This window comes from Pezoporus wallicus, unplaced genomic scaffold (assembly GCF_028554395.1).
Source record: "Pezoporus wallicus isolate ANWC-B61680 ecotype Strahan unplaced genomic scaffold, APGP_CSIRO_Pwel_v1 contig_6354, whole genome shotgun sequence".
In the NCBI taxonomy this organism is placed as follows: domain Eukaryota; kingdom Metazoa; phylum Chordata; class Aves; order Psittaciformes; family Psittacidae; genus Pezoporus; species Pezoporus wallicus.
In genome coordinates this window covers 1,894,353-1,919,961 of record NW_026638688.1, presented here as the reverse complement: position 1 = coordinate 1,919,961, position 25,609 = coordinate 1,894,353, and the positions used below count along the sequence as shown (strand labels likewise).

At 39.1% G+C, this 25,609-nt stretch overlaps 1 protein-coding gene across 8 annotated transcripts in view; it reads right to left on the bottom strand.

Moving 5' to 3' along the window:
• EBF1 (EBF transcription factor 1) overlaps window positions 1–25,609 on the bottom strand; it is a 275,131-nt gene that overhangs the window by 44,196 nt on the left and 205,326 nt on the right. For all 8 annotated transcript variants that reach the window (XM_057411920.1, XM_057411925.1, XM_057411921.1 and 5 more), the window contains exon 10: window positions 19,392–19,518. In XM_057411920.1, coding sequence (XP_057267903.1) covers window positions 19,392–19,518 — 127 coding nt within the window. The remainder of the gene's footprint in view (window positions 1–19,391; window positions 19,519–25,609) is intronic.

The window sequence follows — 25,609 nt, the reverse complement described above, 5'->3', positions numbered from 1 at the left end:
GTTCTGTGTATGTAGGTGTGTATAACTAGTTGTGCAGCTGAAAATGTGTTAACTGCATCTCCTAGCATAATTTTGCATATGCTGTATATCTGCGTGTACAGGGGACAATTCTTCCTCCAGCTTGTAACAAGTGAAGATTACTGCTGGAGGAAATGAATTCTAGCTCATCACAGCCAAAGCTGGGAAAGAAACAGCAATGTTATTTAAGTCTAGGACCTGAAAACTGTTAGGTGCTTTATCCAAATAGCAAAGGGAAATGTAATGTCACTTTTTTCTTCCAAACTTTCTTGTTGAACAACACAAAAGTGAATGAGCAAAAGACGTAAACAATTCCCACAGTATTCTCCTGCTCTACTCCAGACCACCTAGACCCTTCATTCCCCTTCTGCAATTTGCCCACACCAGCAGCATGACAGACAGAGCCCCCTTCAAAAACTATTTCAGTAGTTTATCACAACTATCAAATAAACCATGTACTGAAACACATATAAAAGGAAAGTAAATGCATCATCTGCTGGGCACCTAGAACAAAGCTAGAAAAAAACTCCACACTTTTTACTTTTTTTCTTCCCAACATTCAAATATTCAGAAAGTGCATTATTGTAAATGGAGAAATGGGACTAATCCAAATCCGTTTTAAAGTGCGTTACACTGTGAAATACCACAATATTCTACAGACAGCATTAATGTTACCTCGGTTAATCATGTGTGATGGACACTGGCTCACTAAAGTCCCAAAGTCTGGTGTAAGTATCAGATGGCAGAATTCAGTTTCAAGTACTCTTGAAAAAGTACTCAGGGTTGATTGTTGTTACATGTAACTGCTAAGCATGCAAATCATTATTTATTACTGGTTAGGCTCTTCAATCCCACTGGATTAAAGAACACATTACATGATTTGGTCAGAATTTTTTTAAGCATTAAAATCTCTGCATTTCAATCAGATTATGGCTGTGGGGTCCTTAAGTTTCAGGATATTTCCCCAGCAATTAAGATGTTTTGCCAATAGCAACAGTGAAGTAACCTTCTCTGTCAGGTATCTATGAAGTGATTTTTTGCCTTAGCATCAGAGCTCTTTCCACATTATTTGGCATTATATATTTCCTGTGATTTATAATAGTCCTGCATTAAACGTCTATTTTAGAGCCAGGGAACAAACAGCCACAAAGCCATAAAATTTAGGCATCTATGTGTATTTAAGAATCCCAGCAGGCACCTAAATGAACTTTCAGGACTCTAAATATAATAAAAATTCTGACTGTAACTAACAGAGTCAAAATCACACAGGAAATCTGAGACTGAAAGTTCTGCTGCTTCTCACTGGTACTGTGGATCTGCAGTTTGCAGTGTCTGGTAGGTGGTCACTAGTAGCATCAGGCGATACTGAGGTCCTGCTATCATTCAAGTTTTAGCTGACTAAGTATGTAAACAATCACAAGCTGCAAGATTCAAAATTTCTTACTCTGTCCTGTGATGGGCAAGGATGGAAGAGTCACTCGTTGGGCACAATTTTTCCGTAGAAACTGCACAGGAAAGGAGCTGTGAGTTAAAGACTACCTCCCATTCCAAAGCAGATAAAGTTTTCTAACTTCTCCTTAAGGCACTAATCAGTAAAAATTAATATCTGCTCAACACTGTGTTATTGCCTTCCAGTAGAATTTATTCCATTTGAAGACTTTTTATGTATTTGCACTTTTAACTTTTTCCCAGCCATTATGAAACCTTTTGGAGACATGCAAAAAAAAAAAGACATTGAGTGACTGTCATTAATTTCCCATTAAAATAACAGGACCTACAAAGGCAAGATCAGTATTTTCCAGTCTGTGATGCACTGACTTCCAGGACCCCAGAAGTCCTGCAACCTGGTGGTCCATGTAAGGAAACTAAGAGAAATGTAAGCCTATTGTCAGTGGGCTTAAAGGCGCTGCACAATTCCTTATTCAAGGGTCTGCATTTGTGCTGGAAAATATTTAGGTGTCCATAACCCTGAAAAATGTTGAAAAGCCACTGCAAGAGAGGGTTTGTTGGCACAAGCTCTCCTCCCGCTGGAAGATTTGCTACATACATTGAGGCACCAGCTTGGAAGACTGTGGATATTTTCTGCTGAATGGGGCCCTTGGAGAGGAAATATTTGATTTACTGCAGAGTTCTCATTTCCCTGAATTGCAAATAAAATGTAATTTGATTAAATGTAAATGAATCCTACAATACTTTTGGTGGCTTGTCTGAAACAATTGATTGTAATGGGCATCCATCATTTGGCTTGATTTTAATTCAGAGACAAAAAAGGCAAAATGAGAAAACTAAAGCAAGTGCCACTAACATTCTAGAGGTGGAGCAGTCAAGAGCTCTGGCGCTGGACTGTCATTTCCATTGTTCTTGGAGAGCAAGCAACGCAGTGGAGGGGAAACACAACAGCAAAAGAAAATGAATAATGTGAAACATATACATTGAAATAGATCTAGAGGAAAATTAAGCTTTTCCACAACTAATTCCATCAAATCAGCCTAAAGAGCACAATTTGTTAAATTTATTTTAACACTGATATTCTAAAATGAATGAACAAGGAAGATAAATATTGTTCTGTGTTTTTCAGAGAAAAGCTTTGTTTTTATAGATCACCCAATTCCTTTTGCACCAAGATAATTTTCAAGTGCATAATACTTTTTTAAGCAGTTCTTGTGGTCTGAAACAATAAAAGAGAAGTGAAATTTTTGGTAGTGACACAAGCTTGATAAACTTTTGGTGTCACTTCCTTTAAATGTGGAACTACTCCAACCACAGAGATAATTATAGATGACCAGATTGTAACTGCTTTATTGCTCCTTTTTCCTCATAAATTTTAATTTTGGAAAGTTAAGTGAAAAATGTGGTTTCAATTTCCTACAAATTGCACACAATTTGGTTTTAATAAGAAAATAGAAAGAGATGGTACTTTCTTTGGAGTGAATTACAGAGAGGAGTTTGTCTCTTTTTCTTTCAGCATCATCAAAATAACGAAGTACAAAATGCAAAAAAGATGACTGGGGAAAAAAAAGCAACTGCATAATGTACTATGAAAAGCACCAAGTAATTCTTTATCTAAATATGCTCTGAGCAATTCAACAAGGTAATATAATTCCTCTAGCCTTTCTCCTCTCCGTTTTACCAGACTAAAACTTAACAGAAATCAAGCTGCGTACACGCGTCAACAGGAAGCCTAATGCGAAAATGCTGTGTACGTAACCATCTCGCTCTCTCAAAAGGTACCAGCAATTGTCAAAGTAACTTGCAAAACAGCTCTATTCAGACCATATTAAAAAGGCTTGGATAAATACTTACATGGAACTAACAAAACAAGTATAGAAATGAAAGCCAACAGAAGACAGAGCCAGTATTTATTTTGCCCAAGAGGTATGTGGGACTTGAATCAGTGTGTGGCTTTACCTACTGTACCCATACCTGTAATTGCAATATACATATTAGGATCCTAAATCATATTAAAGGCTACCCAGCTTTCCTTCAGCAACAATGGTCCAACAGAGGTTTTAGAGGAGATGGAAAATGCCCTGGTGTAGCTACAACCAGCATAAAGCAAACATTAAGAGGGGATCCTGCCAGTGCTGCCAGCAGAGAAGTGAGTAGGCTTAGCTCAGGGGGCAGGGAGAGATGACCCAAGTCCAACCAAGACTGTCGGTCAAGTATGGCTGTGAAATGGGATGGTGGAGATCATAATGCAAGATGGAAAGTCCACTAAACACTTGTAGCAAGGCTGTCAAGGCTTACTGTAAGGACTATAGGTAATGCAATTCTTAAAATAATCTCATGAAACTTTGAAAAGGTTATTAGATTCCTAATTTAATAGAGAACTCAAGTACCATAAAGAGTTTCCTTGACCTTCACCAAGTTGTTTAGCTGCTTCTAAGTAATGATGGTTTTGAAACTTAAAGGATTCCAGTTGATTTACACCATTTTAAATGAAAACAATAGTGAAAACTGACTAGTAATATATGTAAGTACAGAGCCTTTATCAGTTTTATATGTGCAGAGTTTCTGAAAAGTAGTAAATAACCAAATGGACATTTTTAACAAATTTTAATACAAAAGAATTATTCATTATGAGAGCTTATGTGAAAAAATCAATTTCCCTGAGAAAAAAAACAGGCACTGCAAGTAATGTTTTGGAAAAAAAAAAAACACCAACCCTTCATAAAACCTCAAATTACCAAATTTGTGAAATCTAGAGGGACAAAAGTTATTAGCAAATTACTGCACAAATTTGAGAAAGTATCTGTGATGAATTTCATTCAGCTTTAGATTTTATTACACAAATCCCTAGGAAATTTTTTGCAAGAAAATTTTCATTGGCCAATAACATTGTATGTCTCAAACTGCTTTCTAAAAAAACACAGAAAATGCTTAACTGCCCTATTGACAACCCACACCATAGTCGTTTCCTGTGTTTTATAACACAACTTTTTGCTTCTCCTATGACTGCAATCACCAAAGGCAGAAAAAAAAAAAAACACAAGCATTGCCAATGCCTTGAAAAGATGTTATGCCACAAACACCTTAACCCACAAGAAAATAATTCTTTCAGTGAAAAGAAAGTCATGGTCCTTTCCAGAGGCAAGAGTGTCTTCAGATTGCAATTGTCCCTTCCTGACTGTAGATGCAAAGAGTTCAAGAGAAGAGGGTTTTCTTCACCCCACATGTCCCTGCAGAGTCAGAACACACACCTCAGTCATTTATCATCATGCCATCTCAACCTGCCAGCTTGACAATGATTTTTCCCCTGGGGTTTCTAAACTAGAAATGTTATTTAGGTTACAAAAACAATTGCACGTTTTCTGCTTCCTGAGCCAGCGTAGAGCTGCAAGTATGCAAATGGAAGGAATCTTAAACCTCCCAGGGCTGCAGCCACTGCACACTCCTCAGCCCTCCTTGCCCAGGAAAACAAACACCAATGGATGGAGAACTCATGCTGGGAAAGTAGTACATGGTGAGATGCTATGACCATCGCAACCTGTGCTCCCTTCAGTACTGATGGCTCAAGAGCCTTACTGCAGGCTCTTGCAGCTTACAGAAAACAATTTTCTTTGGCAGCTGCATCAGCCATAGATTATTTTCCTCCTTCCATTTTTCCTCCCTTTCCCCCATTACTTGATGGGAAGTGTCTGCTTCCCTCTCCCCCCTCTCCTGTATGGATTAAAGGGCGAAAACCTTTCAAGCCCAACAATGCTGAGGATCCAGTGCAAACCCTGCAGATCAATATTAGCTGAAATTTGCAGGAGACCTGATCCATTCAGAACTTGCTCATCTGGTCTGGCTCATATTTCTAGATAAGGATCACATGGGATACAGTAAGTTTGCAGGCACATATAAAGCAGCTTCCTCATAGCACTGGATGCATGTTTGCCTTCACAATTGCTAAAACATTGCATTGTTACAGGAGCTCACTATTTTTTACCTGGCACAGTTTCTTAATTCTTAATTATTATTTTTGCATAGGTAAATCTTATCTGTGCACATTATAAAATTCTCACTGCTAAATTATTTATGCCAAACAATCAAGTGTGATACCTCTGCAGATGTCAGCAGATAAACAGAAATGCAATGTTGCATGATGGAGTTTAATGCTGTGGAAATGTCGAGGCGTTTACTTGAAAATTCCACTGACCTTTGCTGTCCTTTCTTCAATGTTTGCTTATTGCCACAGTAAGGAAACACTGCAATAAGCTTAGGCATTTTTATATGTGTCTCCTGAAAGTCAATATTTAAGGGAAGCATGTTTCTCCAATTAAACCATTTTGGATTACTTGCTATCGAAAGAGGCAGCACAGAGGTACCATTTATACAGAATACAGGCAATACATGTGATACAGCAAAGAGAGCTAGAGCAAAAAACTCAATCAAGGCCAAACTACAGGATTGTCCTAAAGGAGCATGGGAGCACAGTGTTTGCATGTTGTTACAGCGGGATATTGCGACCTTAACATATTACAGGTTTGTGGTTATTTTGGGGGTTCCTCTCTTTCCCTGCTGGCAATCCAGGCTCTGTGGGACCTGTGTAACAAGGCAATAGTGTCTGGGAAATAACGAGCAGGGGAATGCAGTGCTGTTCCTCCATTGCAATGTTAGGTGTGATGTTGCACAGTAAAGCACCGGATCAATACTTCCAGCAGCAAGCCGTTCAATACACCTGAATTATTGCTTCATTTTTCTTCTTATTATAGATGAGTTGTGTTATTATTTTCCCCAAATCGATATTTTACAACCTTTTTTATCCGTTTCTCCATAAATTTTGTGATTACTTTAAACTGGGAATTCCGGTACACTAAATAAGATGCAGTATCTGAGAGGTAGTGAATGTACCAACACAATTTTTTACACAAGACACTGCTTAAAGGCAGATCATAATCAATAGCTAAGTAGGAAAATTTTTACGTAAGAAAGTTGAAAGCAGCGCCACTTTCTTACAAAATCAAAATTCACGTTCCTAGAATATATGGGCTACAAAATAAGACTATTTTAGACGTATGGGGAAAGAGAGGTCTGATGGGCACTTTGCGTGGGAAATTTAATTCCAAACAAATATGCTTTCTACTTCCCCTCAGCTAAAGGGCGACCATAATTCACTGGAATTGTTTCTCGCAAAGCAGATAATCCTGTGCACCTTAGAGTGATTTAATTAGCTTCCATAGCTGTCTCCTGCTAAGTGTTTAAAGCATCTGCAAATCAAATCATGTTAACTCATCTGCTGCACCACTTTCTTTGTTCTATGCATAGGACCTTCCTAATAGCATTAATAGAAGCATGAGTTTCCCTGGAGAGGGGAGTAGCAAAGTGAGTTAATTACATAGTTATTGTAAAATTGTGTACATTATTCCACAGAACACGCTGGGTAAGTATTAAGGTGCTACACAGAAAATGACAATTTTGGGTGATCCCAAGGACTGCAATGTTGTCATTTGAAAATGTAATTGTAGATTCCCACTGAAGTCAGAGGAATCCTGTAAAATTCCTGCATGCAGTCTACCTGGCCTGGCTGCTCGTGGACTGCAGTGCAGGATCATGGCTATTCCCTTCACATCAGCTACAATTTCTATCCTCACATTTACTGCAGAATTACAAGATTGAAAAGTAGGAGGTACAGCCATCTCCATTCAACATTTTCTAACACTTGAAAAATTCTGAAGGGAAAAAAAATAAAATCCATGAGATTTTCTGCTCTGAATTGTATAGATTTCCGCTCATATCCATTTGGGCTCATTAAGGATAGCATCACAGACTCCCCAAAGAGTATGTCCAGCAGCTTCTTCAAATCTGGGCCTCTGTACTACAGTAGGGAAAGTAATTCATAACAAACCGTTCCTTCTCAGTAACTGTCCACAGAGATATTTTTCTCCAATTAACTTGTTAGCTGAAAGTATTTATCAAAGAGTTTGTCTAATTAACCTTATCCTTATAGATAGATCATTAGAGTGGAGTGCTACAGATTTTTGGTTTAAATTCTCCACTTACAGCATATGTTTGCAGAGGGCATCTCCTCACCTGTGTGTTTGCTGGTTTCAAGTCATGTTTCTTACCGACCAACAGCTTTACATCCTTTTGTTCAGAGACACATACACCACGGAAAGTCAACTTTCCATAGGACACTGAATTTTTCTTAAAATGCACTGTCTCAGCTAACTCACTCGTTCAAACATTCACCAGGAGAAAAACACCACAGAGAAACTGAAGGAAATTCATTGCCAAAAAACAAATGAATATTCATGGTCCACAGAAATTCCCTTATTTCCCAGCTCTAATCAGCATGAACATCTGTGAAAAAAGTCTAATGGGGGAAATTGGAGAGGGGAGGGGGGTCATTTCAATCCATTCCCTTAGGCCCCAATTTAAAGAAGGCTCATTTGTCTTTCTAACAGAACTTGCAAGCAATGCAAGGATGAACAGTTTTGGTGAAGACACGATGTGCAGACTGGTCTTTGAGAAAGTTGAACTAAATTCTTAACTCAAGAACAAAAGACACCTAGAATAGATTCTTGTTACTGTCCCTGACCTGCCAGACAGTGCACTGCCCTGAGACCCCCTCCTATCAACAACAGAGCCTGAGCTGACAGAAACACCCAGGGAAAACACAATCTAAGGCAAATAAGTGAGGCATGTTTCACTCTCTTCTTTTTAAATAAACGACATGCACGTTTCAATGTAAGATTTAAGGGAACTAAAAGTACCTCAAAATTAGAAGCCTGTAGGGAAAATATTGCTTTTCAGTATGATGGCCACTTGAAGACTTATTTTTAGGAACGACAACATAGTGACTATTTCTCGTAGCTGTGCACAACATGCATGTCAACTTTGAGGAGAATTCTTTTTGGAGTAGTGAAACTAGTCAGAGATCTACATTTGGAAAAAATATTTCTCTTGCAGAAGCAACCTTTCATCATGAATTCATGGTTACTTCTGGCAGTAAAACCTTGCCTTTCATTTTTACAAACACAAGCTTGCTGCTAGAACTGCCTGAGCATACAAACTGTGTATTTTTATTTGATGAGTCTTCTAAGGAAAGTAGCCCAGCGAAAGCTAGCAATAGGATATAGCTTATGAGAAAAAGCCAAACAAACCACCAAACACAAATAAACAAAAAATGAAACAAAAAGAGACACAATAAGCACATGTATTTCAGAAACTATCATGGGACAGTAGTACTTGGGGCAATAGTTAACTTTCCTGCTTCGCACCTAGCGTGTGAGGTCACTCAGAGTGTAATACTTCTTATCTAGTTTTGAGCACTTGCTCAGAGCCCACCTGTAGACAGGGGACAGAGAGAATAGTTTCATGATGGTGATTTACCCACTTCTAAGATGATGCCTGAGACAGTCAACAGGGTACCATGCCCCAGAGCTCCAAAGTGAAGGTCACTAGGGCTTACTAGATTTCTATTCCTTATGCAGACAAGCTTAAAAAAAGACCTTATCATGTTGAAAAGGGATAATGCCCACCCTAGAAGATGCTGCAGTACTAAAAAGTGACAGCAAGTTTCACAATTCATAGGTTTTGCCCTGTAATTTTCAGAAATTTAAAACCGAGAATTTGGTGCCACTTTCTGTTTTAACAAAGCATGCATTTCTTTGCTAGATGTCTGTTACAACATCTTAATTTCTATGTGCATTTTTTGTCCTATGGGGATTAAAAAAAATACCATTCTTAGTTGATTGTGTGGGGGTTTTCTCTCTGTGTTTTTTGGTTGGTTCTTTTTGGGTTTTGTTTAGTTTTGCTTTTTTTATTAACCCTCTATCTGCTAGGAATGGGGTTTCCTCTTGTTAACCACCAATGCTGACACCTGGTGCTATGCAAGAGCAGTTCAGGTCCACAACTCTTCATGCAAAGAGGTTAACCACAATTTATGCCAACAGAAAAAACAGGAAAAAAATCACATCTGGGAGGGAAGGAAGAGAAGGGAAACTAAAGAAGATGCTGAAAGATTAAATAACATTGGGTAGGGCCAAGCAAATACCTTAAGGTAAAGTATGCAAGACTGTAGGTCTCCAAAGGTAGCTGTCCAAACCCACTCTTTATTGTGATACTGAATGGATTGTTCACATTTATCTTCCCAAGCTGTAAAGTCCCATGAGCTATCTGATACTTGGTAGTCTCTGTTCAGCATGGGTTTGAAAGAAGTTCATGCAGAATAGCTGATACGCTGCAAAGCCACAGTCTAATTTACATCATGCTAACATGCTTGTGTACTAGTATATTAAATAGCTTCTACCTTGTGGAATAACAGATCTGTGTATGCTTGACTTGGCAGAGTTCAGGAGTGTTGTACGTCTGTAATGAGCTACAGAGTTCACAATAGACCAATGGCAAGATCCAATGGCAAAACACCTTTCAATGAAGGTTATGAGCAAACCTCAAACAATTGGGCTTGAGATTTTTTTACTAAGCTTCAGATATTTTTTTGGGGGGTGGGGGAAGTTGGCAAATGTTAAAAGAATTGCAGTAGTACTAATGCCACAATGTTCTTTCTTAGCAGCATCAGCAACTGGGTGATGATAGAGATCTGCCAGGAGGCCCTAGCAAAGTTTGTTCAGGTTGTTACAACTTTCGAGCAGATGGAATCTCCAAGGAAATTCTACTTTCTCTGAGATATTAGTCAGCCATTATCATGAAATAAATGTGGACTACTGCCAAATGTCCCAGATCATTTAAAACACCATGGTTACAATTCCCTTCCTTTCCGAGTTGCTTGTCCTATGGTGCCAGCAATGCAGAGTCTCTCCAGCCTCCAAGAGCATGTCTGCACTGCACACTGCAATCTCTTACACATGGAAATACTCAAACTGACTTTTTAAATAAAGTAACAATGGACACTGCAACCTGCACCAAGAGGCAACTATGCAGCATTTTGGACAAGCCTGAAAAGCTCTCAGGGTTGAGCTTAGTCATACTGGAACTAAACTGATTCCAGCATCTCTAACCAGACACCACGGCAGACCACATCATTTATGCATTTGATATCTTCATAACTAAGCAGAAGAGCCTGTGTGAGTTCTTGCAAGATAGCAGAAAAGTACAAAGAACTTCACACTCCATGCAATAAATTGCTCTTGCATCCACTGAGATGAAAGGCTGCAAGTACAAGATTTTCCTTTTATCTATATATTAACAAAAAAGCCTGAATCTGTAGACATGGGCTATACTGGGGCACACCTACTCTGTAGTCATTGCTGTCAGCAAGATTTAACCAGGCTAGATAAGCATTATGGGCTATGTAGGGATGCTAGCACAAGCACAAAGCAAGGAGGCTGCCCAAGTCCTGCCTCTGGGGAACGATGGCTGCACAGCACATTGCTGGTCTGAGCCAGCCATACAGCCTTCACTTGTGTAACAAAATGCCTAAGCAAAATGAACCCTCACTAACAAGCACCTCAAAGGATTAAGCACATCTTAAGGAGGCTATTTTGCAGGTAGTGCTGTGCAAGAGTGTGCCTCAAGGGGCCATGCACTAAATTCATGTTCTGACTTCATTGCCAGCACCAGCGTGCTGTGCACATGGGCACCTCTGACAGCCTAGCCCACAGCTTGGCCATTTTTCAACAACACACACTAAATCCTGTCCACGGTCCCAGGCAGAAATCAAAACCTGCTGCATCCCATGAGAAGCACAGAAAGGGTGAGTTAGGTACATATATACCTGCAGGGCAGCCAGAATTCCCAGCTAACTGTCTATGAAGTATTTCAGTGGCAACAAGTAGCCAAGGAGTCTGCTTTCTGGACCAGCAAAAAGATAATGCTTTGTGCCTCTTTTCAGGGCACAGGATCAAAATGCATTAAGGTAAGCAGTACAGCTGCTGCTGCTACTATAAACTGTCCATTTCTGTGGCATTTGGTTAATCTGAATACCCACACTTCAAGAAACAAGACAGTGAAGCCTCCTGTAGACACAGAATGCAGTCCAGGCTTTTTAGAAATTCACCTCAGCTCTCTATTTTATTGGCCATTTTTTTAAAAGAGGGAATAATATCTTATCAACTGACATGAGCTAAAAGGAGAATAAAAAAAGATTGACAATTTCAGTCTGGAATAAGAGAGTTTTGAAGCAAAGGCATGAAAATTTAAAGGTTTTGGGGTGGGGATAAAGAAAAGAATTTACAAGGCTTATTTTGTGAACCCAGAGGGTTAATTTATCATGGAGTAAGTCTAACTTGAAAAGCAAAAAATGGTTTATTGGCTTTGAAGGTCAGATAACTATGTTATATTATATTCAATAGGTTAAGGTTCCAAGGGTCTACAGGGTTGCATGACAATTGCAGGAATCCTTATAAAGTCTAGTTTATACCTTCATTGTTAATAGCTTTCTAATCCTTTACCACAAATTTATAGTTTAGAAATGGCAACACGTCTTAAAGATTAAAGGTATGTGACAAACAGTTCATGTCCTTTAATAATCAAATCACATAGCTTAGATTGGGGGCTTATCAGGCTTTTTCCTACGCTATGGTTTCATAGGTAGAGAATACTTTATATCCCTATTACATGAATGATGAATGAGACCATTGGTTATGGGCTGTTATTTGCCTGGCTGTAGTCAATATGTTTTCTTTGGACAGGGACTTCAGTGATTTATTTCTCTTTTGGCCTTATCACTTATTAACTCAGGGCAGACAGAAACAGGCAAGTTGTGAATAGGGACTAGTGCCCATTTAGACTTCTAATATCAGAGAAAATATTCTTTTTAATGATCCAGCTACCCTTTGCTGTGTAGACTCTGATTGCACTTCCCTCTAACTAGAAAATAAAGGTCATATTTCTTGAAAAGTGTATACATAAAATATGCAAAATAATATGCTTCCTTCACAGCCAGTTTTATTCTGATGGTTGCTGTAATTGCTTTCATTTTGCAGCTGTCCTACAGGTACACTGCACACTTTAAGTGATTGTTTTTTGCAGTGTTTTTTGCAGTGTGGTGCTGCCAGCGTTCAAGAAATACCAAAGATATGAGGGTTTTCTGTTCCTATTAGCATACAAAAGGGATTTTCCAGTCTACCTCCATTGCTTCCTCACTGGCTGGTAACACTCTTCTCCCTGCAACAAATTAGGATACCTCTCAGCTTCTTTTCCTGATTTTTCTGCATACCAAACCAACAACCCCAATATTCTCAATATTCGAGCCTGGTGACTCTCTGCACTTTACTAGGCACATCCTAAGAAACTTCAAAACAAGCACTTTTGTAAGAACTTTAACTCCCAAGCCCACCACCAAATAATAAAAACTGAAGTTATCTCACCTAGAAAAGACTGTGCCAAAACAATTGCAACTACTGACTCAGGAGAGCAACTACGCTAATGGACTGGAACTCAGAAAGGGCCAGGTTCAAGCTTAAACTCAAATAGAGATTTCCTAAGGACATATTTTCTTTTCAAGGGCAGGTTACAACCCAGCCACTGACGTACGTGCTGGAAGGAGAGACTGCACCAATCCCTCCCTTTTTTTCCCACTTGTATTTTACCTGCAAGCATCTTGGACCCAGCCAGCAGTGATGCCATGAGGACCCAGTTCTTTAGTGACTATGGCAAACTCCTGTGGTAGCAGAACAGCTTAACCTCTTCAGCCCAATGCACCACCCCAAATACAGGTCCATCCCTGAGCTCCACACTCCACCTGATGCCTCCAGTGTCCTCATGACATGGTCTAGTTGGGAATGAATACTCAGTACAGTGAGATGAAGGGGGAACCCAGTGAGAACTCCACATTAGGATATTTTTTGATAGCTGTTATGAGGAGTTCTTTGATTGTTACCAGAGAAATTAATTAAATTTACCAGTGAAAGTCTACATTTACAAAGGATTTATTTTCATTCTTCCTTACTTGACAGTGCCATAGTTAGGATTTACCATCTCTCCTCTGTAGAGTATCTTTGAGATCAGGAACAGACTTTATATTGAGCATCCAAAGCACAGGGTAACCTGCAGTGCCAGGCTCTCCTACTTTTAAGAACAGACACCAGCTCTTACTTTAAACTTTATACATTTCTTTGAGGGATTTTGTTCTATTCTTCCATAGCACTCTGTGACTATTTAACTTCAAGATCTCTGATACTTTTTATTCTACCACTGCTATTAATATTTACTAGTGAAAGGCAGATAAAAACTGCTGTTAAAAACAAATGACATTCATTTGCTAGCTACCAGATCTCGTAGCTGGTCACTTGTCTGCAGAAGTGATGTGCTCTATATTTCATGTCAGATTAATGATTGTCGTATCTTTGAGGGTGAAGAATTTTATAAATACATCAGGATAAAACCCAAGACAGGATCAGAGATGCTGACTTTTTTATTTTATTTTTACTGTCCTGTTGGCAGTGGCCTCTCTCCTCATTTATACTAATCAGCTATTTAAGTGCTCATGATTTAATAATAAACACACATGAATGAGGCATTGTAAAACTAATGGGGTTGTGTATTACTGATGTTGAGAATAACTGCCACTAGATTTTAACATTTCTCAGGAACTAACACACAGCTATGGCCAAGGTTAGGTGGTGCAAGGGTCAAACTCTAGCCCACGGGGATCAAGAAAGGCTCCAGTGGGGCTACAGGAACTTCTTGACAGCCAGTCTGTCTCTTATCACCACTTCTTTTTTCTCCCCCCCCCCCCCTTTTTTTTTTCCTACTTTTTAAAGTCTACAAACTCCAGAACTCTCCATTCTGAAAACTGATTGCTTCATTGAATATGTATCTTTTGAACTTTGCATAGTTATTGGTGCCTTCTTGAAAGCAGAAAATTTTCCTAGCAAAGGAATCACTGAAGTTTACCAGGCTGGAAATTTTAGAGACCAGAGTTCACCTTTTAAGCAGTTCCAATGCTGGGCGGATATCTGTACATCACTTTAACCTGGCCATGGACTAAAACTTTAAATGGTGATGGGTAGTTTTTGGTCTCTTATTCTTGGAGGTATTTGACTTCAGAAATGAAGAGAGAATGATTCTCAGAAGACAACAATCCCTGTCCTTCTGCAAATTAAAAAAAAAAAAAAAAGACAAAAAGCTAAAAATTAAGCCACATAAAACTGAGGCTTTTGAAAATATTAATGATCTGTGATCTGTAAGGGTCTTGCTGTTTGTACATAGGCTCAAATGTTTTCAGAAGTAAATTAAAGGTGAAATGAGGATGGAGCAGGGATTTTTCCACATAAGGCTATTTCTTCTACAACTGGGGGAGTGAAAAGTTCTCTAAGAAGTCCTATGACATTTCAGAGAAAGAGGCAGTCTCCCAGCAGTTCTGCGAATATCCTGACCTTCCTAATGCTAGCATTTCTACATTACCCCACACACAACGGCTCAAAAGCGTAATGCAAACACTGGTCAGTCTCAGCAGTGCTCCACTCTGACCTACTTGGCCTTCATCACAATTATCCTGGAGGCTCAGCGCTCAGTGTCTGGGTTATTCACACTGCACAGCAAGCCCTATGTGTCTATGCTGACCCTACGTCCACTCGTTCATGTTAGTAGCACTTTTAGAGACATACTATAGCCCATAGCTTATAACAAACCCCAAACGAACTGGGGAAGGGATTGTGTCACTTGCCACTGACACAGTTTAGCCCCCAGCCCCCTGTAAGACTAATGCAAATGAAAATAGTCCCTAAATTCTAACTTGTATCGAACCATGCAACCGTTTTTAAAAAAAAAAAAAGAAAGAAAAAAATATATAAAAAAGGAACAGTATTTGGGGTAGTGTTCCACCAAGAATCTGAATTAAACCTATGTGGTATACATAACGTTAGTGACAAAGCTATATACTTTTGGCCCCTATGTAGTCCTCTGCTCTAGTTTGGGAACAAAAGCATAAAACCTTAAACTGAGCAGGTGGCAGAAGACGCAGCATAATGCATTTTTATGGACCTTCCATATGTCCTTTCCAATATGCAGGAAGATAAAATCTCCCTTCACTTACATTCATGCAGTCCCACTCAAATCTTGCAGTAGAGTACTACAGCAAAATCCATCTGTGAAAGTCATGCTGTCCATGATGCATCCATTTCTCAAAAATTAAAAAAAAACCAACCAAAAACAAAAAAAACCTCAAAGACTTGTCCAAGTACCACAGTTTCTTGCCAGATCTCATCCTTTATTTAACTCAACCAGTCACCTTGGGAAACTACCTATGGATTTGTATCCCTAATGGCTCCTTCCTTTATCTCAGTTTCTCCAGTTCTAAAATAATGGTAGTGATACCTACCACTTTAAATTGCTTTCTCCTTGCTGGTCTTACAACTAGATCAGGTCTTAGGATTTAGAATAAACAGGACTTTGAAGCCTCATTTCTTCCTTCTCTGCCAGATACTGTCACACAAGTTGCCTGACTGGCTTTAAACCACGACACCACCTAAGTTGTAACATGAAGCTTAATTCACTTACTGCTCTTCAGTACCATAAGAGACTTATAGATGCACAGGGAACTACTGACAAGCATGTTTGAGTATTTCTGTATGTAATATGAACTTTTAATATTATTCCAAAATTAACACACATGCAAGATGTGTTCGGACGACTGTATATCTAAATGTTCTCTCGGGAATGTCAAAGCTTAAAACCCAAGAAATAATTGCTCTTTAAGCTCATGCTAACGGCTTGCTTTGCAGATGGAAAACTAAAACCTTACATTTTCTTGTAAGCATAGGGTTGACACTGGTTTATTTCTTTCAAAAATACTTACAAAAGCCAGGATTTCTCTGTATATATGTGACCTTGATTTCTAGATGGCACATGGACTACTTAGAGATCATGTTACTAAGTTATTTGCAGTTAAACGGGATAAAAAAAAAAAGAGGCTAAAATTAATGGGTCACTGGGTATTTTCTTCTGAGAACTTAAGTACTTAACAGTAAGAAAAAACCAGTTTACAGCCAGGTGGCTTGAGGGGATATTTTGTTGAACACTGATTAAAAATAATTTCTTCTAAATGAGACCTGACCACAAAATGGGACCATTAACGAGCAGGGACATTCTCACCAGAAAGGAAACTACGCTTGATCAACTCCTGCACCGCCCACAAACCCCAGGTCTTTTTCTCTCTCTCTCACACACACTCTCTCTTTTTTTTTCTTTCCCCTTTTTCTCCTCTACCCTTTTCTTGTTCTTAATAGCAGGGTAAATAAGCAGCAAGTGATGCTGAAATGTTTTCGGCCAAAAACAGAGGCCAAACTCCTCTGAGAAAACATTTGGCCTCTGTGGTTTTGTAATATGTTCCAGAACACTGAGTTCACTGAAGAACATTGTGAAAAACTCCCATCGGCTGGAGTGATGCTGGGGAATGTTACTGTATCCCAACTTCCAATTGGTCCATTTCCTGCAGGCTTGTTAAAAAAAAAAAAAAAATAGGGAAAAAAAAATAGTGCTATGTGGGAGTTAAAACAAGTTCTCATGGGAAAAATGAATGGCAAGAAATTCTAGCTTTAAAAGAAACAGCTAATCTGCTAGTTTGATTGTTCTTCAAAACTTACAATGAACCAATAATCCTAATTAAAAACACTTGGCCTAGTTCTCTAAAGCATCATAGCTTTTTCTATGCTTCGTTTGTACACACCATAGACTATTAGTTTTTTTCTAGTGCTCACTAACAAAGTGCTGACTTTGTTGGGATGGCTGAGCTAATTTCGTGAACTCAGTGTGAAACCTTAGCTAAACAAAATTGTGGTAATTTTCCTTAATTTGTAAAAGTGATTGGAGTGCAAACAAAATTTTCCTCTTGGGTCAATCCTATAATTTTCAATTAACTAAAACTAATCGGCAGGCGTGTACTGAACCTGCATTTTGTTTAAAGGGCTGGAAGGCACTTCTGAAGGTCAGGATGCATTAATTGTTTTTATTTTAGTTTCATTTAGTCTTTATTAAAAAGCCACATTTAAGTTCAGGCTGCCTTTAAAAGGAAAATGCAAATTGTGTGAGATAGGATTTCAGTCACAATAGCTTTTCTGTATCTACCGTAACTCCATAAAAGCTGCCTAAGTAAGAGAATTGTCCGTGGACTAGATCACCTTTGATTTTAGCATTGTTGTTTAGTATTACATAACTTTCATTTATTGAATAAAATATAACGTGTTTTAAACACTAACCTGAAAGGCATATATGGAAACGCTCTCCCTACTGGGACACCTTATTTCCACATTCAGCCATCTGCTTCTGGGCAGACAGGCTAAACTGTTGCTCTCCTTTTTACTGGAAAAGCTAATTAATGATGATCTGAAAAGCAAAACCAAAACAGGTCCACACCATTTTCACATTTAAGTCACAAAACGAAGTCCCCAAAAATGTCTTTTCAAAGTCAGCTGGGGTGGGTTTCTTCCCTTTCTTCTTCTACATGCATACTAGCCATTTCACCAGCCCAAGATGCAGTCACACTGGTGGCTTGACAACAAGCAGGACAGCACAACTTACTGTGAGTAAGAAAGTGAGAAGGGAAAGGATTCGTGGTCACACTGCCCAGAGCTCTGGCTGACACTCTCATGTGGTACACACTGGCAACTTGCACCAGCTGACAATCTGACCCTTTGCTTTTGCTTTTTCTTTTGTCCTAACACATTCAAACCCTAAATATCTTCCTTGATATGGTGCATTATTGTCCAATATATGAATTTTCCACACATTGTTGAAATCATAACACTCACAATAAATGCACACAGCCTCCACAAGTGCCTGCTGCTCAGCCAGCAAAGCGATATGTGAACACTTTAAGACCCAGTTTAAAGGAACCCAGTACATAATCCCAGCTGGGGGAGAGGGTATTAGTAAAAGACAACAAAGCTTTATAAGGCACCTTTGTTCAACTTTCTCAGTGTTAAGAAAAATCAAATGAGATCCTTGCTACCCAGCTGGAGCCCAGAAGTCTCTCGTCTGCCTCGAGTCCCTGTGTGTACTTTCACAGCTGGAGCAAAATATGTGCCCACTGTAATTCAGAATGCCTCATAACCACAAGTATTTATCATATATCTTATTCTTAAAATTCCAGGGGCAATCAAGAATGGGGAAAGGAACTGCACTGGATTGCGATGAACCACAGTTCAGGCAAATGGTTACAGAAATAGTCAGTCCCGTCTCCATATGTGAAACAACAAGCACATAAAAGGACAAGCACACAAAAACCTGGACCAAACCATTAATTCTTGTAGCATGCATACCTTCCAAGGAATCAATGACACACATTCATTTTAAAAAGTTAGGCTGCTACTTGACTTATTTCCCATACCATTCTTATCACTGCTGAGAGTGGTTTAACATTGACAGCACCTGCAATGTCCTCATGTGGCTTTTTTCAATAATTCTTCAGACCAAACCACTGGACTTCATCATCTCAGTGTCAGATGCAACCCCAAAATATGCTGCAAGTCACTATGCAGCATCAGCTGGGGTGAAAGCTATTTAGCCTCCCTGGAAGTCAGAGACAAGTATGTAGTGGTGAGATGGGCAGGTAAACAGGCTGCTGCTTTGAACACTTGCAACACTTGCCAGACAACATGAGATGGAGATATTTAGCAGAATACTTCTTGGAAGGCAGGTTTGTGATTGTGCTAGTATGTCTGGCTCTTTATGCTTGTACTCTTCCTCTGTTTGTTTGAGTAGTGGAGTATCTGTTTCTCTCTTTCCTCCCCCTGCCTGGGTAAAGAGATGTCCCACTGCGAGGACAAACAAGCGAACAAAAATCCCACACTGGTATATTTTCAGATTCATCTCTATGGTCATCCATTTCTGAAACCCAACCTTAAATTGGTATCTCCCATGACGTGCTCAGCCAAAATACTAAAATACAGTACCAGTTTTTAATGACAAAAACAGAAACCCGAGGAAGCATGATATATTGCCTGCCCTATTTCTCCACATTATATCTAGTACTAAAGCATCCTTACCTGTGTAAATGAATCTTCCAGGCGTTCCCTTGCAAAACTGCTTAGACTTGTAGGACAATGTGACTTCTACAACCCCTGGGATATGTCGGGGAGGCGTCTGTACACGAATAGCATGAGGAGTAATCAGCTGGAGGAAAACAGAGAAGGGAGTAGAAAGGGAAAAAAGCACTGTTAGATGCTGAACACTTCTTTAATAACACTTTCCTCTCAGATCACAGTAAACAATCTTTGAAACATGTAATTAACCTGTCAATGTTTGAATACAATCTGGATGTAACCCACACAAAAGCCAGTTACTACAATATTTACAAGCGTTCTGCTCCTCAGCCATAACAACATTATTTCTGTTTTCATACATGGCAGGCACTTGCTTCCTAGTACAAGCATTAGCCCTGGTTTAATGCAATAATTTTAGTTCACAGCAGCAGGATGCCTATGTTTACTCAGGTGAACAATGGGGTCATAGCAGTGTCCAACAAATCCAATTGATGATACACAGGTGTGTGAACATGGCACAGCTCAAGCCCAGGCTGAGATTCACTGTGCAGCCCAAGCCCAGGGCTTTTAAATGCACTGGTCCCCAGCTGGCATCCATACCCTTCAAAAGCACCACATGCTGCTGAGTTTTCTATTCATTTTCTGGAGGTATAACGGATTACTGCAGAAATGCAAATCTGGCTTCTGAAGGATGGTGGATCTTTCCTTACAAATGATCAGAGCACTCGAGAGATATATCAAATATAATCATCTAACCAACACTTCCAGTCTGCCTTCATTGCAATGACTGACACACATCTGATGTGAATTTACATATTAAGAAGTAGACAAACTTAACTTTCTTAGTATTAGGGCTGGAAATCCTAATCATCTTAACATATAAGGTTGGGGTGGGACAGTGCTGCACTTTCCAGGCTCTAGACCATTTTTGCTCTGTCAGGATTCTGGACTGGATTTAAAACATAGTCCCTGAAATTGATATAAGAGCCATCTAGGAGTTTTTTTAATTCATGGCAGGTTAGCTCAAACCTCTGCTGCACTCAGAAACTACAGCATTGTACTCCCCATCACTGAAAAGTCCTCACTCATTATGCTGCCTCAGACAAGAATAGGGAAGAGGGGTATGGAGAAAAGCTGCCATGATAGTGTCCAGCAATAAGGATACAGCTCTGGCACACGGATGAGCGTTCTCTAACTGACTGTGGCACATTAACACATTTCCAGAGAGGCAAACAAGACCAAGACCATAACCAGCCTTGACAGTGAGCAAAGCTATGGGCACTGCCCTGTGCTGTTGTTTGAATCATTTCAATATGCCTTTTTTTCCCCTTAATAAATAGCTAACTTTATTTTTATTTTTACTAGGAACCAATTATGTCAAAATCATAGCAAATTCTTACCAAAATTTCAGATTTTTAACCAGTTCTCAGTTTAGGGCATAGGACTAAAAAAGCACAGGAGAGTAGTAGCTGTCTGAGAGCCATCTGTGTTACTGAGGGAAATGGCATACACAGTAGGAAGTTCTCCATACATAAAATAAGAAAATTAAAATTGCATCAAGTTGAAGATTAAAACCAAAACTGTCAGCATCAAATGCTCCAAAAGTTATTCAGATCCACAGAAGTCATAAGTCATATGGCATTTCAGAAATGATCGTGTAGGAATTGATGCCTCCTTGTTTGTGAGCTCCAAAGAACATGTTTTGAGGCTCTGCTTTGAAATCATGTGATTTAGAAACTTACTTATTTTTAAAAGAAACCTGTCTTTTTTTTCTGAATTACTCACTCGATCAACTGGGTAAAAAGCAAAACAAAATTAAAAAAAATAACCAAAATACCAACAACCAAACGTCCACAATTGCTTTTACTTTAATTGAATTATCTTACAGTTGGGTTGACTGAGCTTAAAAGTCATGGCAAACTCTCTATATGCCCTCAATAGTAAGGAGGCAGAAAGCACTGCCAAATAGCAATTTATTTCCAGTGCTTTAGACACCTCTCATGTTGGGATGAGCTGCTCGCTAGAAGCATCTACCTTTCTCCAATGACCCCAGACGACAAGTTCAGACTAGATGCTTAACTGTGGGCAGCCAAACATAGCTGAGATAAATCCCCTCCATAAGTGGTTCTAGTTAACTGGGTGAACTAGCAAGATGGGAAAAGTTTCATGACATTTCTAGAGGGAAAGTATTTGTAAAAACAGCCAAGGATTTTAATAGCAAAGGTTAACATGTTAGTCTTACTACATCAGAATGTGCCTTGTTCCCCTCACCCCCATTCTAGTGTGAGCTACACAGGCAGCTTCTGGTTGTATCTTTGAATTTCCCAGCATTTACTGGTCTGTCACCACTTTAATGTTCTTTAAACATAATTTGTGGCATTTTCCAATACTCATCTTCCCTGGTTCCCAAGAAATGTCTGACCTATTTATGGTCCATTGTTACAGAGAGCTGGGGAGAGTTAAGCAAGTTTCCTGGTTTGTTCTCCACAAACAGTTTGGTTTTCCTTTGTGCGCTGAAGTAAATAAGTTTAACTGCGTTTAAAACCACAAATATACAATAATGTTGCCCACACATTCCCAAAGGATGAACATTATGTCTGAAGTCCTATGGTTGAGGATGCTCAGGATGTATTTTACCCCTCTCTTTTCTAGAACTAAAACTTGGGAGACATACCAGAAGAATACACATGCCTTTTACTTTTGCTTTTTCTCCTTAGCATCCGGCACTGGCCACTGTCGGTGATAGAGTGCTGAGCTAGAAGAACCTCTGGGTCAGCCTTCAGTTCTCATGCACACGAAAAGGAACTGGCTAGCTCAGTTACATAGCAGTAGTCCCCTATATGGCTGTCACATCAAGAAATCGTCTATAACAGAAAATGGTCTCTTGCACATCAAAACCTGCCTTCAGAAGCCCACCTTTGGTCTTGAACTCTGATTCCCCAGTGCTGCCAGGATCTGTGCTGTGGAGCAGGACCAGCTCTCCCTGTTTTGCAATTTGAATGACCCAATGGATACTACACAAGTCCGGGTACTCCATGCCCACCTATGTCAAATCTGCCCCCAACTTTGATAACTCCAGGATTATGGGATATTCCCTGGCTGCATTGTCAACCTGCAGCCTGACCTTGGGGATCTACTCCACCATGTTTTCTCTTCTCACATTGACATAGCCTGTACCTTATTCAAGGCAGTCTGTCCCATATTTGCATGTAAATCAACTGGAAGAGGTGAGCTATTAGCATCAAGGAATATTAAAAGTAAAGACAACATTCCTGGAAGCCTCTGAGACCCAAACAGTTGGAGACTGATAGTTGTGGGGAAGCATCATGACATGTTCACCCTGTTGCTTTTATAGACAGCTGTCATTGCCACTGCCAACCCAAGATGTTCTGACCTCAGGTGGGAACTTTTGGTGCATTAACAGCAATCAAAACAATTGTAGCAATGACATGCCAAGAACTAAGAACTTATAAATAGGAGCTGACACACATTTCTGACTGCATTTTAAAAATGTAAATCTTGAGCAAGGCATTAACCTGTGATTTGGACACAAACCCACTGGCCAAAAAATTCCAGATGCAACTTCCTCTTCCATTTCAGCATTTGGCAAATTAAGATCTGGAGCTGGACACAGAACTAGTAACTGGACCCTTTCTCCCAGGGATTTTCAACCAAATTGGTCTGATACTTGGCGATTGCATTAGCTGTTTGATATAAACTCTTACGCGACAGTTGGGGCATGCTGTGGATTGCATTAAAACCTGAGTTAGAGATCTTCACAATGGAGGGAGGTGCATGTCCTTCAAAATCCAAAACACATTTGAGTGCGTAAAACAAGCCTCTTCCTGTGGTTTGCTAATATATTCTAGACATTCTTGCATGATACAGCATCATTTCACACTCCTTAGAGTGCCAGGTTACTTTCCTTTTTTAAAAGTGACATTTTATAGGGAGATGTCATTAATCTGAGTCACTAGTTTATTTTTGCTTGCTTGAGCTCTGGTTTGTGGTTAGGGAAACGGTGACAGTCATAAATTTAACTTGGACTCTGTGTGAAGAGGACCTAGGACAGGAATGAAGAAATGAAGAAACCCACCAACTGAAGGCAATGACAGTTTTCAGTGAGAACAGGACCCATACAGTACCTGTATTTTAAAACATGACCAATGACTTCACATGCCTCAATTCTGGGGATCCGGATGCTGCTTAATAAGCCTTGGGTTTCAAAAAGAGAGTGCCACTCATTTTTTAAAAATGAGTCAGACCTCCAAAATAAGAATGCAAAAACAGAGACTTCCAAAATCAATAACAAACATAAAAAGCAAAAAACTGTGTTACAGAATTGGATTCAGCAGCATAAAATAAACAAAATAACCCCCAAAACCAACAAAACCCCACCAACCAAAAAAATCATCTTCTGGTTTTGTGCTGTACAAAGGTAAAAAAATGATGTTTCAGTGCTTCATCTTTTCTTAGTATAAAAGAAAAAGAAGTTGTTTCCAGCTGACTCTGTACAGCTGGAGGAATGTTCTTGGCAGGAAAATGTTTGAAGAAATAGTTCATTTTAAGCAAATATCATGGAATATTTATAAGAAACTAATTTTGTCTTCACAATCATGTATTTGCCCTGAAACTTGACTCTTGGAGTTTCAGCCCCCCAATAAGTGAGACAAACAACAGGGGATTTTTATCTTCATCTCCAATTTGTACCATTAGCAACAACACACAGACACAGAACACTGGGTAAAAACCTGCAAATAACAACTCTCTGTGTCTGTGGACTGGACAAACAGACAAGCAGAGTCTATCTGGCAAACAGACTATTTGCTGGGAGTGGCCTGTCCAGATTGAGCATGCGTACATGATATACCAATGCCATTTGTTGGGCAGTTATGAAAGTCCCTTGAAAAAAAGGCATTAGATGGCCCATTTTCCTGTACTCTAAAAATATTGAGGGCTCTCAAAGTCATTTTTATAAAGTAATATGGGAGTTAAGGATTAATTGAACTTACTGGCTTAGGGTATCTGCATTTCTTCACAAAATTAATGTGACAAATTAAGTTTTTATTTAGTTCTCCCTGGCTGAGAAAGGTTGCAATTATGTTAGAGTGTTTACAGCTAAAATATATATTTGAATAATAAATATGTGTTTCAGAAACCATTTTAAACCTCCTTTTTTTAACACAGTCAACTCCATTTCAAGCATATAAATATTTCAATTACAAAACTTGAATACATGTAAAATAAATTAAAAATATATTATTTACATTTCAAATTATTTATAACATTCGCTGCTTGACAGAAACAAATTCACTCTTAAAATGAATATTTTTTTGGCTTTAAACTTTGCTTCTGAACCATTGTAGGATTTATATTTTAAGTTTCCATGCATCTTGGGTATTTACATGGATTTCACTGCAACAAAGTCTGAGTAATATAAAAACTTTATGATAATTATCTTCACAGCACCTTTCCAAAGAAGGTGACTAATCTTATTACTATGTCAGAGAAAGGGAATTGAACTTTAAGCAGATTATGTGATTTGCCCAAGGTCCCATGCAAAGCCTCTGGCAAAATGATGCTTAATTTAAATATTAGACTTCATCCCCCAAACCACCTGCAATTATAACTGAAAGTGAAGCTAGAAAAATCCATGTGGAAACACTGCAAGATTCACTCTTTTTCTTTAGCTTTCCTGCAGCTTAGTTAAAATCATGTTGCGTTTGGATCCATGAAACAACAGGATGAACTTGAGAATTCTTCTTGAATTCAATGACAAAATAACCTGGCCAGGTTCACTCAAAACTGGGCCTGACTGGCTACTCGGGATGAAGCTGCCTCAGGTTTGAAATGGTCCTGAAATTCAGATCAGCAGTTCAAGTCTACACTCTACTAAAGTAAAACAGAAATATTCTTCCTGGGGACTGAAAATGCACCAAACATTTTTAGAAGTGGAAAGGCAAATGAAAGAACTCATTTTGTACTTCATAGGTGGCTAGTACGTGCAATCTGAATTATTTATAGATCACTATTATTTAGGGATCACTCAGACAGCTCATGCATTTTTGCACGTTTGTCTGCTTCTTTTCGAAAGATTTTTTTTTCCCCCATAGGATTTTCTATTTCTCTCATAGGTTATGAAACTGAGAAGCAATTCTGTAAGTGAAAGATAGTGAAACAGCTCTCACCCAAAGCTGACTTGCAACTGTGAACGTTACAGC